The 16074-nt window shown below is 29.9% G+C and overlaps 1 protein-coding gene across 1 annotated transcript; it reads left to right on the top strand.

Annotated features, from left to right (window-relative positions):
- Nucleotides 1-2588: 2588 nt before the first annotated feature.
- LOC140890293 (probable transcription repressor OFP9) lies at nt 2589-3086 on the top strand. The gene has a single exon (XM_073298054.1). The coding sequence runs from the start codon at nt 2589-2591 to the stop codon at nt 3084-3086; it is 498 nt and encodes a 165-aa protein (XP_073154155.1).
- The last annotated feature ends 12988 nt before the right edge of the window (nt 3087-16074 follow it).

Raw genomic sequence — 16074 nt, 5'->3', positions numbered from 1 at the left:
TTCGTTCCAATCGTAACCTTAGTTTTGAGAGTTGATGGTCAGCACGAACATGGAGATCACACGACTTCATACTTTTATCCCAGATTAAACTATCAATGTCCATAATTCGAAATTTAATCTCAGTTTGCATCATGTACCTTAACTAAACCATTCCATCGATGGGTAAAATCATGGATTCTGGTTGTTAAGTATGGGGTAAATAATGAAATGATGTAGTCCTTATTTACACCGATCATCAACTTCAACTTTTAACGTTAAACTAACGATTGAGATGAAATCGAGAGGCAATCTAAAACTCAAGGGATATAATTAGCACATGCAAAACTTGTGATTGGAAGAGGCACCACAATTGTTCCAAGATACACAACCGAATGGCTATGTAGATGAATTGGTGCAATCTCAAAGAATACTTCATTTTGTGAAGATATATATCTTTTCATCAAAGTCTTTCAACATCTATAAATAGGGTCCTCCTCATTTGCATTTCTCACGCCATCTCTTCTCATCCTCTCTTGTTTAATTCTTCTACGAATTTTTAAGCTTTTAGTGCTTAAAATCTGAATTACAAGATATAAAATTTTGGTTTGGATTTTCTAAGCTTTTTGCGCTTGCAAAACTTCAGTAACAAAATTTGAGATAAAAGTAAAAAAAAAACACTAAATTTCATATGTTCAATGTGACTCGAATTCAAGATCTATATCAGTGATTTAATTTGTGAGGGCACTATTTATTGCACAAGTTCTTCCATGATCATTAGAGATAAAAGTGGCCGAAATTAAGCTTGGCAAAGAAATCTAAGTCTAGAAGGACAAAAGATTCCATGGGGTGAATATTTCATATTATATATTTAGATATGTACTTCAAAAAATAAACTATTAAAAAGATATATTTGTCATTCACAGTCCACACTCCACAGGACACCCAAAAAGTTTTTAGTGTGCTACACCACTATAGTAATATATTTTAGCCATTGGAAATATGTAATTACACTAAAAATTAGTATTAGTTGGTGGCATATGTCAAATTAACTTCTTATAAAGACTAAAGTTATGCTCTGCAATCATTTCAATCACATGATATCCATTTAATTTGTTGACAACTTTTTACCCATAAATAATACTTTAAACTCATGCTTAAAAAGAATGAGAAATAATCTAATCAAATATCACACAACAAACCCCAAAATCCCACATCTTCTAATTCTTTATACTTAGCAAAATAATACTGAAAATCCGAATTAAACTCAAGATTGTAACCAATGTTAATTATAAATTACATGCAATTTAAATTTTTAAATACATCTATTATAGTATCCTAATCAGCCGATAAGACAATCTTAATTACGTGCTCTGTCCCCTAATTATAGACCGCTGCAATAATGTGACGCATATGGGTTTCATCATGCATGCTTTATTTTAATTGGTTATGATTATTTTCGTAATTGCATATAACCCATGTGATATAATTAATATATAAACAAATATTTTAATCAAGACTAAAGGATGCATGCATTCACTCTATGTTCGTCAAGAGTTTGAAATTATTTTCGATATATACGTTACTACGTACATACATTTCATTATCTAATCTAATAATAATTAATACATAATAATTAATCATCTGTACAATTTGAATTATGTTCATGCTTCACCCCAAATGGACACCATGCTCGGTGTTCCGAGAATTTAGTTGCTCATTTATTTGCTAATTTTACTATTTCTTCCCCCTCACTTTTTTGTTTAAAAGCACGCGAATCTTCTTTTTTAGTTGGTAAATTTTGTAATGAACTCGGTCACTCATTCTTAATAATATTGTTATATTACAAGTATCTTACCCTAAAAAAAATGTATTTACATGTTTAATATTGTATTTGCTATTTTATAATATCTTAATCTCTTGGCAAAATCTAAATCAACCATGATTGTGAAATGGTATAATTTTAAAATTACATACTTATCATATACTCAGTATGTGGATGGAGATGAACGTTTAATATTGTAACTGTTGGTGTATTAATTTGTGTCTTACATCGATTGGCTAATTAAATAACCTAGGAATCCTTTATATAGACAAGGACAAACCTCTCATCTTGAGCTAACTTCTAAGGTGAGTTAGGTCCAAGTCAATTTCTAACAGTAACTTACCTAAAATGGCATCACAAAATCGAGATGACGGAAAAAATGAGACAAACATAAAATAAATAAAAAAAATTGCGTCTGCAGTCGGTAAGTCCCATATATAATTGATGCTATTAACAAGTAGCTAGTTAATTCTTTAATCCCAACACAATTGTTACTAACGCACTATAAACTCGATCGGGCCATGCTATTAGAAAATGGCATACGCCACCCAAAACAGCCCCACAAAGGAAACTAAAGCCAAGATCTAAACGAACATCATAGCCTCAATAAACAAACCAAACCTTGTTCCCTTCAAATCAGTTCCAATCTTCCAAAACCCCACTCAGCCCCCAACTTTTCAACACATTTTTTAGCTACTTTAATCTCAAAACATAATCATTGCTAACACAATCCCACTGCCAAAGTTCATATAACAAATCCCTTTTGAGCTCTCTAGGCTTTCAAAATATGCCAAGATCATCGAGAGAAGCTACCAAGAAACACAAGTCCAGACCAGCTGGATGTAAGGCATTTTGCTGTGGATGTAGGCTAAGTGTTTCCTCATCCGAAGAACCGGAGAGCTCGAATAATTCGGATAGGTTTGCGACTATTTCAAGCATAGCACATGCTATGGTTCAAGAAAGGTTGGATCAAATGATAAGAGAGAAAAGGGAAGCAAGGGTTAATCATGAGGAGATGAGGATCACGATGAGGCGACGGGAGGCGGCGAGGCGAGAGGAGAAGAAATTTGTTATAATGATGGCCATGGAGAAGCCTAGTTATGATCCTAGAGAGGACTTTAGGGAGTCCATGAAACAGATGATCGTGGCGAACCGGATTTGCGAGGCCAAGGATTTGCGTCGGCTTTTGAGTTATTATGTTACGATGAATTCGGAAGAGTTCCGGGGCGTGATACTTGAGGTATTTCATCAAGTTTGTACTGATTTGTTCCTATATTGTAAATGACTTTTTTTTTTTTGGTCTTTAGAAGTTAATAGTTTGATCAATTGTTGACATGATCGATGAAGCATTTGGTTGGTAGTTTTAACAAATTAAATGGGCCGAAATGCATCGATCGATGAGAAACTAGCTAATTGAATTATTGGATGAGTTCTTACTTAACTTGAAGCTATATGGAACCATATATGTACAATATTAAGTTTAGTTAAAGTGAAATTAAAACATCATATTTATATGATACACAAACCGAATCATACAATATATCTATCGTGTGATTTTTGGAATTGAGTGATGGGCGTGGGAGCTCAAGATCGAAATTAAAATTAATAAAGAATAGCTTATAAATCCACGAGATTAACATCCAATAGGCAAGTCTATTAGGATGGACCATCTCTTGGCCGTGTTTAAAAACTAACATTGGTGACATGTTGAAAGCCGTGTAGCGGAAGGAGAGTTTACTAGAGGAATGATCACCTAGAAAATGGGATATATATTTAGCAAAATGATCTTGATCAAAATTTTTATCTGACAACTAACATATTTTAGTGTATTTGAAACATGAGAGATTTAATTTTCAAAAAAGTAGTTTGACCAAAGTCAATTTAAAATATTTTCTATAGCTTAGAAAAACGCTACAATCGGATCAGTGTCGAGATGTTACACCACTAAATACACAAGCATTTTGAGATGCAACACACGCCTTCTCTTGGGTTAATTGTAACATAACAGAAACACTATCACTTATGAGGAAAAAAAAAATATAATGATGGAAAGCAAGCAAACTCTACATCTTACCAAGGAATACTTGCAACCTCGTAGAATCATTACTTTTTTTCTTTTTTTTTTTTAAATTCTTGAGATTTAAAGCCCCATGGTTAGTTTCTTAATTTGACTCCGAAGAAATTAACGATTATATATTCCTTGGCCTATATCAATGTCTTACGTCAAGAAATTCAGCATTGGAGCAATATTTATTGAAAAATTTTCATTCTTATTGACATGATTGATTATACACAATTTACTTTTGCCCCGTGTGTTGTTGCAAAATGAAAAATGCAGATTGGGCCAGCCTTTGTTTCGGGCTTAAATGAAGGTAGAAAGAATCCAATTAGGCAATGATGGCCCCGAATTTTCTCGTTGACGGGCCTCAAAACGCAGAATTTTAGATTTATTCTTTTTTACATTTATATCATATTTGTATATATATAGATAGACAGATATAGGTTACTTAATGAAAGAAATCAATTGATTGCGTTACGATAAATTAGTTCTCAAATAAAAATATAATTTTTTTTAAGGTATACAAAATCATTTGCATTGTCTTCCACTATAATGAATATACATTTCGTTTGCTCAAATAAAAATATAATTTTAGAGAAAACAAAAATTTATGCAAAGCTTGGATAACGTTTTATTAAAATATTTGTGTTCAATACTTTACTAAACACATCTAGAGATTAAATATTTCAATATTTCATGCATGCAACTTGTGTCATTTTTTAAAATATATATTTAGTAGTGGCTTATTCGTGCACTCCAAGCAAAAATTACTATCCCAAATCAAAATATGAAATAATAAATTAATTGACGTAGTCTGATCATAAACTTCTCCAACCTTCCAATATAGGAAAAAAGAAATTACAATCACTATTGATCACCTCTAACCTCATCTTAATATTGTGATAAAAATCATGTCGTATAACCATATAATTTTTTCCCCCCCAAGTTTCTCTTGCCATTCAATATTAATTATAATATACTTATATCAGCAAAATGACAAAAATAAAATAGAATAAAACTTGTATACTTCTTAAGGAAATGCTCGTTTTCATGACATATCCAAATAGTACTGAAAGCTAAAGAACTGCAGTATATTTCCCCCCTTTTTTTGGAGAATGGAACATAAATTAGAAATTTGAGGTTATTGCCATTGTTACCAAGATTGGTTGTTTGATTTGGATTCTATGGAAATGGTCAATGCGATCAATTACATTAATTGAAAAAAACAAAGGGAAATAAAGATTGATTGAAAAGTTGCAGTGGGAATGGACCCCTTTTGTGTGTGACATATCCCACCAATCAAGATCAAACTTCAAAGCACACAGCTTCAAATTAAACCATATACAGCTATTCCTGATTTATTTCGGAATAAAATATTTTCAAAAATTTTAGCACCTTAATATTTATATATTTATTAGTTTTTGAGGAAATTTATAGGCTGATGAGAATAATTTCTACAAGATTTCAGGCGTCAGGGACTGCAATTGAGGCAGAAAGCTGAGCTCTTGCACGATGCATCTCTTTGGTTCCGAGAACCAATTTATGAGGGGAATCCTGGTGCATAGATTATAAGTCCAATACAAAAGTTCAAGTGAATGAGTTTGGCTCATATATCTATTAGTTATATATTATTACATTATTTTTAGAATTATTAGTTAATATTTTTAAAGTAACTCCAATGTGTGTGTGTGTCTCTGCCTATTCGTACAAGAAAAAATATACATTTTATCTTAAAAATTTGTTTTTTTTTTTTTTCGATTTTAGGTCTTTCGTTCATACTATCAATTTTTAGTCTTAATCAACTATAGTTATCTCTTTGTTGTAGCATGTGAGAGCTACTGGTGAAAATGACTACAGTTGCTAAAAATCGAATGATCTTGCAAGCTATAAGACTGGAATTCGATAACACCGAGGACCGTTCGATGAAAATAAGAATTAGATCGACTATAGATTAATTCGTGAGACTGTTTCACTAGTAATCTGCTATATATTAGTTTTTCGTGTAATATTACTTTTCGTTATAATTATGAATTAGATCCGTGAAACTGTTTCATTAGAAATCTACTCGTCATATAAACTAATCAAGTATTTCTTGCTTGCTAGAGTGAAAATAGAAAGTGATAGTTTTTACTAGTTTAAAGTAGATGTATCTTTTTCATGTTAGTCCCCACCACGTAGACAGCATTTAGATTGGTAGGTAGCACGCCGAGTGCATTATTATTATTGTTTTGTTCGAGAGTTATCCGAGAAGCCATGCATCAATTGGATTGGGTTGGATTTATTCTTCCCTTTAATTCTTTTCAAAAAAATAAAAATAAAATTCCCCAACTTTTTTCCTGAAAGAAGATTTTAGCCGAAAATATTTGTGGGGCTAACTACAAATAATACGTAGCAATCAAAACTAAATCACACCAAAACCATTTTTCGATTTGTAGTCGACCCCACATGCACACACGCACATATATACGTGATCAATATATATTTCTTCGCATAATTAATGTTAATTTTAACTCGCAAAAAGGGATATTCAAATGTAAATTTGGAAGTCATCGTATTTAGCATATATACGCAATTATTATTTTTTCTAATAATTAAAGACACGCATTTTTATATATAGAAGATGTTTAAATATAAAATCTTACTGGTAGATCACGTAGGCCACATGCAATATAGGTATTTGTAACACGATCGAACACTTCCCCCGGATTACCAACTTTCGTTGTTTACCTAACAAAAGAGGAAAATAATGTCGATGGAGTCCCTATCGCGCCGAGATTCATGGCGGGAGGACTATATATCGAGCATTTTGTTATTTTTATTTTTAAAATACTTCCATTTTCGATATATAATATATATGAACGAAAAAAATTGCAAATTTCCGATAATATATATGCACGAGTATGAGTTCTCTGCCCATTATTTGTAAATAATGTTAACTTCACTAATCAAATCAGAAACATTAATTAATTTCCTTAACTTTCTTCGCTAGTGTAATTGGATTGTGGAAGGTTTGCTGTCAGACGATCTCGTAAATATTTAATCGCGAAACTGATCAACCCGATCCATATTATATATTTGGAGTGAAAATTAATACTTCAAGCATAAACAAATAATATTTTTCCATGAGTCAAGTTCAATAGAAGATATGTATCACAATATTAACATGTGAGATTGTCTCTCATATGTTTTGGTGTACGAGTTGGTGTATTTGAAATCACATATTTGATTTTAAATTCGTAGGAGTGTTAGGATGGATTTTAAATGAACTTTTATTAATTTCGTTAAATGTAATGATAATTGACGTGAATTTGAAATACATGACCAGCATGAATGTTATTTCATGGTTGATTCGACATATCCCATGGGTATTACCCCACATGATATGCACCAATAAAATCATTTCACCTATCCATGGGATAATACACATGAGGTAAGGTCAAATTTTCCGTCATTTCAAATCAATTCTTCAAATATTTCTCAAAATAAAATCATTTCATCCAAATAAAACTTAAATATTTTCCACATAGTGCATACTTCTTTTTCTGTTAGAGTAAAATAACGCGTGAGCAATTAATACTAAACTTTGTTAGTTAATAACTCGCTATCATCACAACCGGTTTGATTGAGAGAGTACATAGGAATTCAATCATTGAATTATTAATTCAAAGTTACTTATAATTTTATAATCGACAATGTTATATATTCTTGGGAAATTAGGTATATTACTTGAGGTGAATTTGCGGCCGAAAAACAAAGCATGTGGCATGCTTTGGCGTCTGCGTAGTGTCTAATCAGTTGAAGGCCTTATAATGATTATTAGGGGTACAATTCCAAGTACCATTTATATCGAAACTACGAGTAGGGTACATATATTCCTAATGTTAGCTTTAATATATAATTGTCTGATTTTGGCAAATCTCCATGATGCATCATTAGGTAACTCAACCACCCTAGGATTGCCCTAAGATTCATATTTATATATAATACCAAGTTTATACGTAGTATTTTAAAAAATAAACGTTATTCGGGCCAAGGCCCCGTCCCCATTTTGAATTTCACAAAAATCTTCTATATATGTTTGAGTTTGTCTGTAAGTTTATCTTGTGTGTGGGGATAATTTTATTCGATCCTTGGCTAATCTCTAATTTCAAAAGTCTTATATGCTATATATATAACAGTTTTCTGCAAGGTGTGGTGTGTGTGTGGTGTGCAGGTTACTATACGGTTACGATACGTATCTTGGCTTTGCGCGTTATGTATGCACCCGAAAAATAATAACCACAAGTTCCTCTTCATCAAAATAAATAGACAAGTGTTATAACTGGAATCATACAATCACAATCACTTTTGACAATTTGCTCGGTTGATTTTGATATTGTTTTTGGATCCATCATCTGATCAATTAGTCTATATATATATCTTTTTAAATTTAGGAGTTAATTAATTAGGACGTCAACGGGCTTCAACTTACATGTGAGCGAGCTAGATTTAGCTAGGTAGTGTTTTGGAAAAAGCTTCAAATTTTTGTAAAGAAAAGGCTGAAAAGTGTTTCGAGTAGAAACTCTTCCAAACACCATCTCAATGTTAAACATAAAATAAATATTAACCATTTTGTTATAAATCATAAGAGAATAAGAGTTTCACATTTTTTGATTTAATTTGTTAGTTATTGGGTAGATGCATGGGGGAAGAAATTTGTAAGAGATGTTGAAATAATTAATAAAACCATGTAATCGAATATATATATATATATATATATATATATATATATATAACAAATATGATGTGTTAAGACATAATTGAAATTTTTTTGACGTTATACATCGTTTCAAAACGATTTCTCTGATATCAAGAATCATAGCATAGTAGGAAAATGATACACGTACATATTGAGTTACACATTGGGTTACACACTATACATGAAGTTACAAAATTATTCCACCGCTAGATTTGAAAAAAATCTTTCCAAAATTGATTAATGATATTTATGTAATTTCAAATGCAACATGTAACCTAATGTGTAATCCTCCGTGTACACGTAGCATCACCCAACATAGTAACTAGACGTACAAGTAAAAATTTACATGTTCACTATATATACGTGTGTGCGTCTATATATATACACGTCCACAAACCAATATATATATATATATAAGAGATAGATCTATTATAATGATCATTGAAGTGGCTTTTAATTCTGGATGAGTTTGTGGAGCCTGTTAGGTGTGCTTGCGATTAAAGATTGGAATATATCTTTCAAGATCGGAGACCACATGATATATGATAGAAAGCTCAATTGCATGTTGAAATTCATAGAACCTAAGATTGAATTCCGGATTGGACATAGTAACATGATGTGTTTCTGCTACAAAAAGGGTTGGATTCGACTCCGAGTGAGACTGCCACAAATTTTAGGATAAGACAATCAAAAAGAATGACTCATCTATTAATTGATATTCCAAAAGTTGGGGTGTGTGTGTATATGTGTAATATATAATTTTGATATAACCAGAATCTAGCTTACTCTGTGAATGCTCTTATGTGGATATTGGTTGAGCTGACATTGTTTATTGGATATACAAAACGTCGTTTCAGCGATGTTCTGATATGTTCTTCGTATCAAAACTCAAAAAATATATGTGTGCATGCACGCATGCACATTGACATGCAAACATCAATTATCATAAACATTATAGACAATGTTTTAATTGGCTTTTTCCAAAATTTATTTTACATGCAAAATCCTTCATCAGGTGGCACTATTTCAGTTATTAGGGTATTTTAAAACGATTTTATGTTTATATAGAGTAGGTTTTTTGTGAGACGTATCAATCTTATCTATATTTACAATAAGAAGTAATACTTTTAGCATTAAAAAAAATACTTTTCTATGGATAAGCAAATAAGAGACGCGTCTCACAAAATTAACCGGTGAGACAGTCTCACAAGAGTTTTTGCCGTCTATAAATTAGTGATACATATTTTTGTCAACTACATCTGGCAGTAAATTAAAGGATAGAGCCAAGATTAGTTAATCTTGACGATTATGGCGATGGCTTGATTATAGTATAACAATTTCGTGTGATACATTTTATAGATTAAAAAGGGATAATATACTGTTTACAAATGTATAGAAATTACTTGCAAATTTGTCCCCCTATTTTCTTTTTCCCTACGACAACCATGCAATCAGATTTTTTTCTAGAAATTTTGGTGTGAGCAGCTATATAAATATATATTTTTAAATATAATAATGTGCATTTTTTTTAAAAAAAAATTATATGAATTATGAAGTAATTCACATCATAAATATCTCTACTATATATTACGGCCAACTTTTATGCTTCTTGAACAATTAGTGACATATTTTATCTCTGCAGGTTGATATCTTCAAATCAATTAAAATTGCAAAGTGAATTAATTATATTTCTATATTCTAAATATTGTATTTGCATTTTTAATATATACTAGTAAACATATACACACGATGCATGCATATAAATTAAATTTTTGTCGTGTATAACAAACTTTTATATGAAATTTAATAAGAATTTAGTAATTTTATATTTAATGTTATGTTTTTTTTTTTGTTATTAATTTTTGATTATTTACTTATTTAAAAAGAATTATGGTAGTTATGGGTAAGAGTATTTTGGAGACAAAAAATGACCGCATAACCTACTAAAAGTAGTTATTATATATGTCTCAAACTTAATAAGATAGAAGAGATAAAATTAGTGTATCTGTACTCCAATTAATTTCTTGACATAAATATATATTAAAATACTTAAAACTTAAAATATTATAAGTTTATCATCGGTTAAAAATAAATATAAATTAAAAAAATATCTGAAAATAATAATAAATAAAATAAAAATAGAAAAAACATGAGAATGCAACTGGAAGCAAAATAGAACAAGAAAGCGTGGGCGAATCAAATGCGAATGACCCACTTAATATTTTTGGTGTTTCGTGCAACGGCAAGTCTTCCCCCCACTTGCTGTACATTTTTTTTTAACTTTTTTTTTTTTGAAATAATATTATTTTTGCATTCTTTTTTTCATTTTTCTTTTTTCAATTTTTACTGTACATATGATGGTGAGTTTCAGAATGGAAGTGGAGGAAGTATGAAGTTTAAATGTTTAATGCAGCATTTATTCAATTTGTCGGATGAAAGTATTCGTGGGGTCTTCCTAGCTAAGCTCCAAATTAAATTAAAATAAAATAAAATAAAGATCGATGTTTTTAAGTTCCCTCCAATTATTGTACGTGGTAGCTAGTGATGTTATTATCACTTATCAGATCATGCATATGTGTTTGTAATTAACAATATTTAATTCGATATATATTTACATGTGTTTAATTGTAAGAATATTTGATATTTACCTATTATTCCATAGCTTATTCTACATTTATTTGATTGATGTGATTCTATATCAATAAAGTTTTCAAAATTAATTTTGATAGTCGATAAATTTTAATTAAATTATGTTAGATTACGCTGTTATTTTTCAGAATTATATAATTTATTATCCTCTCTAAAATGTTTTTTTTGTCACGTGGCCCGTGGGTTATACTTATTTACATATATATATTTTTTCCATGTAGATACAATTTTCACTTGGAAAAACTTAGATATAAATCGATCATTTCGAACTGCAAATTGTTAATATGTACTTTAGTAAAATAAATGAAGTATATAGTCTCCTACAGGGGTTTTCATTGCCTCTGGGTTCTTTCAAATGCAACTACATATATCTGGATGTGACAGGTGTGAATAAATCGATAATTGCAAAATTAATTAATTATAAACTGACTTGAAGTTGAGAATAATTATTGTTCTTAATAGAGAACTCATGTGATGCTTTCGGAATTAAAAAGCAGAGTTTATAACACATTCAATCAATCTAAGTTGTTATAAATTACTAAAGTCGTGACAAGAAAACAACCGGTCCTGATATAATGATATCAGAGACGATCACCGATAAAAATGTTAGGAAATAAATATTGTATTGAGAAAAGTGTTATGTGTGTGAGAACTATCCCTTGAACTTGTGAAGCAAAATGTTACATCAACACGAGCCACCTCTTGAACATGTAAGAGCAAGGGCGGACCCAAGGCCAGCTCCACCCGGGCTTTAGCTCGGGTCGGCCCAAATTTTTTTTAAATTTTGTATATAAAAATTTTGAATAATTTTGGTTAAATTTGGTGGTAGCCCGGGTAGTTCAATTCAAAATATTAAAGGATGCGGGAGCTTAGAATTCTAGCCCAAATAAACTAAAAATCCTGAGTCTGCAATTGTGTAAGAGTCACATCTAGATTATTAGTATTGTTGGATCGATCGATCAAACCGCAATGAAGATGTCACATTGTGAAGAAATTAAAATATTTGAATTAGTTTAAAAAACGGTGATAATATATTTCTACAACAACTTGAGGAAGCAATTTTTGCAAAACGAGAATTGATATAATTATACCATTATCATATTAGTTAATACTTCAAAATTATTTTTGCAGTTAGATTAATATACTCTTACATTTTTTTTCTAAACAAGTTAAAAATTAAAAACTTGTAAAATACACTACTATAGAAATCTGATTTTATATTTTTTAAAAAAATCTTATGTAGTTTTTGTCACATATATTATATAAAAATGGAACAATTTGAAACGGAATAACCAGTAATATTTTTTGAAAAAAAGAACAAGTTGACTTAAATAAAGGAAATAGAAATAGCTAGCCGCCAATACATTAATCACGGTTTCCCAAAACTCATGAACGTTTTACGTATAAATTTTAATTATTATTTTTTATTATATGTATTGATCGAGTCAATTTATTTTACGTATATAAAAGTATTATTTGTGAGTCGTTTTATTAAAAAAATCCCGCTCTCAAGATTTTTTTTGAATAAAAAATAGCATGCTTGATTTAATAAAAATTTAAAGATTTAATATATATACAGTAAAAGAATACGGTTGCAAAACAAACATGTCACACAAATATTTAAAACGACAGAAACAAAATAAATTTAATAAATCTTATAAATCTTTTAATAAAAAATTTATTCCCTATAAGAAAAAGAAATTTAAAAAGAATTTCTTCAGAAAACCTTATAAAAGAAAATTTTATAAAAAGTTTGATAACAAAAAACCACCTTGCCCAAAGGGTAAAGGAAAGAATTGCACATGTTGGTTGTGCAACGAAGAAGGACATTATGCGAATGAATGTTCAAAACGAAACGAAAAGAAAAATAAAATTAAACTTCTTGAAGAAATATATACTATTGTATTCTATCCTGTAAAAACAATTGAATTTTCATCTGACGATGAAAATATTTATTATCTTGATGAATCAAGTGAATCAGATTTTGAATTCGATTCCACATTTGATAATTAAAGAAATAATAATGATTAAAATAACAACAAGGGCATTTTCGGAAAGACAAATATAGGGAGTAAATTGAAAGTTATATTTGATATAGGGAGTTATCTACAAGTTGCCCTAATTATTTCGGGTTGAAAATGCAATTTAAGGATATTTAATGTGACCGAATGCTAGCTATAATAATTCAAATTCTTGTAGGATACGATTTCATACACATTGGACCACATATATGATGTTGCTATATAGTAATTTGTATTATTATATATTGATTAATAATTAACCTATTGACTATTTATCATCAATTGTAGGCAACATTATTTGTAAGATCCTGATTTATATTATTACAAAATCTTCCTTAATTGAATTTTGAAGATCCAGCCGAAAAATATAAAAATAAATCTAAGTATGCAATTTGCACGGTGCCATGAAGACACACTGTACGGGTGCTATATATGCATGCACATGTTTGTGCGCAGTGGGTTAGTCTATGTTACATCGGGAGTGTTTCACCTCCTAATTCAACACCATTAAATCATGTGGGTCCCTTGTATTTTTATGGAAATAAAATGTGTGTGGATGATCCAATGACTAATATTTGACCACATCATAGGGGAGAAGTACTCCAGGTGTAGCATAAAATAATCCGTGCGCAGTATTGAAAGATTGGTGTTTTTAGCTAGTGAATTTTGCACAGGATATTTGATTAATTAGCGATGTATTTCAAATAAAACTCATTTTCACTGTATTTGAAATCCATTGTATTACTTGAATTGAATAATTTGATATGAAGTTGGTCTCTTGTGAAACGGTATCACGGATCTTTATCCGTGAGACGGATCAAACACACTCATATTTACAATAAATAGTTATAATTTTGACATAAAAATTTATACATTATCATACGTGATCCAATTAAAAGATCGGTCTCACAAGAGTTTTTATATTGATATGAGTGTACTTGAAATTTACTTCGTTTGCATTTTGATTTCAAATATATAGAACATATATAACAAGGATTTTCAAATCTTGACCAACTAGTTATTTTTTGCGGCATGGAGGTGGATTTCAAATTCATTTCAATATAGAGTCAGTTTCAAATTCTTCCTTCAATATCTTCAAACAAAATCTTTGTTCATCAAAGCAAGTCAATAAATTTAAAATTCATCAATTCAACCATAACATTAGAGTGAACTTGAATCGAAGGATTTGAAACCACATATTGATTTAAAATTCATTTGACTGTTGATGAATTTAAGTTTGGTGGATTTAAAATACACTCATTTACTAATCTATGTAAATGTGCTTAATAAAATTCATCCCTTCGGCCGAATCAAATCTTTCCATTTAAGTATAACCTTATGTTGTATTTTGATTTGATATAAGGATTTCAAATGGCCCTATTTTTTGTGAACTTGAAATCCATTGGATTAACTAGTAAACAAGTAAAAAAAACTTTTAAGATATGAATTTCAAATTAATTAATCCATTGATTTCATAAACACCTGAATAATTGGACGTATTTAATTAATACTCTGAATTTGAAATTCTTAACTCTAAATTAATCAATCCAAAGACATCATTTGGTTATTTTTCACCATCCATGTCGGTAAGGTTTCACATCTTCAACTTTTCTCTTTATTTTTTTGGCTTTTTAAGTACATGTTAAAGGTTCTACTTGAGTTCATCCCCATTTATTTCCTTATGTGGGTCTATTAATTAAGAGATTCCTATATTCTAAATTGCTAGACAATAAAGTATGGTTGATTTTTTTGGTTAGTGGTAGCTTTGGGTTTATTTTGGAGATTCTTATATATTAAAACGTGTGTGAGTGTATGCATGTCTACTACATGTACATACGTGCACACTTTAAAACTAATTTATAATATTTTAAAAAAAAAAAAAATTAGTGTACCAATATAAATTTAATATAAAGTTTAAGTAGCTTACGCCGGCCAAAACTATTGATCTCATCCAATTAATCCCCGAATACTAATCGATGGTAAAGATGTACAATCAAACTACTCATAAATCTAAGATCACATTCGACATGATTAAATATTAAGATTAAGATATTAGAAATAAATATTGAAGCACGTTGGAAGATGCATGTACTCTAAAAAATGTCAAAACCAAATAGAATATTCAATATATTTAATTGATATTTAAATAGAAACAAAAAGAAAATAACATTATTTTGATATTTTCTATCATGTAACTTACACTTTTTTTAAAAAAAAAAATTGTTATGTTATCGATCAATGCGTAGTTTTAGCCTACTAATTTGTATATATTTTTTGTTGTAATTTTGGTCTATTTTCATCGGAATACTGATATGATAATGTTCAACTCCAACACTCCGTGAAAAATGACCAAAAAGTGAAAAACAAAACGTACAAATAAGTGAACTAAAATTCATTGATATAGCATGATTAAAAATGCAAAATATACCGGTTAAGATCATCAGCCCTTATCGTTTAAACACATCTTAATCTACTATTGCAACTAGAAATTTAACTAAATATTTTGAAAAACAGACATCGGCCTTTATTTTTTAAACTCGAATTATTTTATCAACCATGGGATTAAAAATAATAACTCGTGCATGGACAGCACAGTAGCCGCCTCAAACTCTCCCTTTGGCCACCATTTATGAGCCGCCACCACACTTGAAGTTTAAAATTTTTACAAGTGGAAGCCATTTTAATCATTAAAAACTATAGGAGTTGTGAGAATTCAACCGTGATATCATCGGAAATTTGAAAAGTTATGGTTTTAAAGTGATTTCTTCACTACATTTAACTTTTTTTTATGTATGTGAAAAGTACT

This window comes from Henckelia pumila, chromosome 3 (genome assembly GCF_033568475.1).
Source record: "Henckelia pumila isolate YLH828 chromosome 3, ASM3356847v2, whole genome shotgun sequence".
In the NCBI taxonomy this organism is placed as follows: domain Eukaryota; kingdom Viridiplantae; phylum Streptophyta; class Magnoliopsida; order Lamiales; family Gesneriaceae; genus Henckelia; species Henckelia pumila.
Note: the sequence above shows the minus strand (reverse complement) of the source record. Positions and strands in the feature narration are given on the sequence as shown.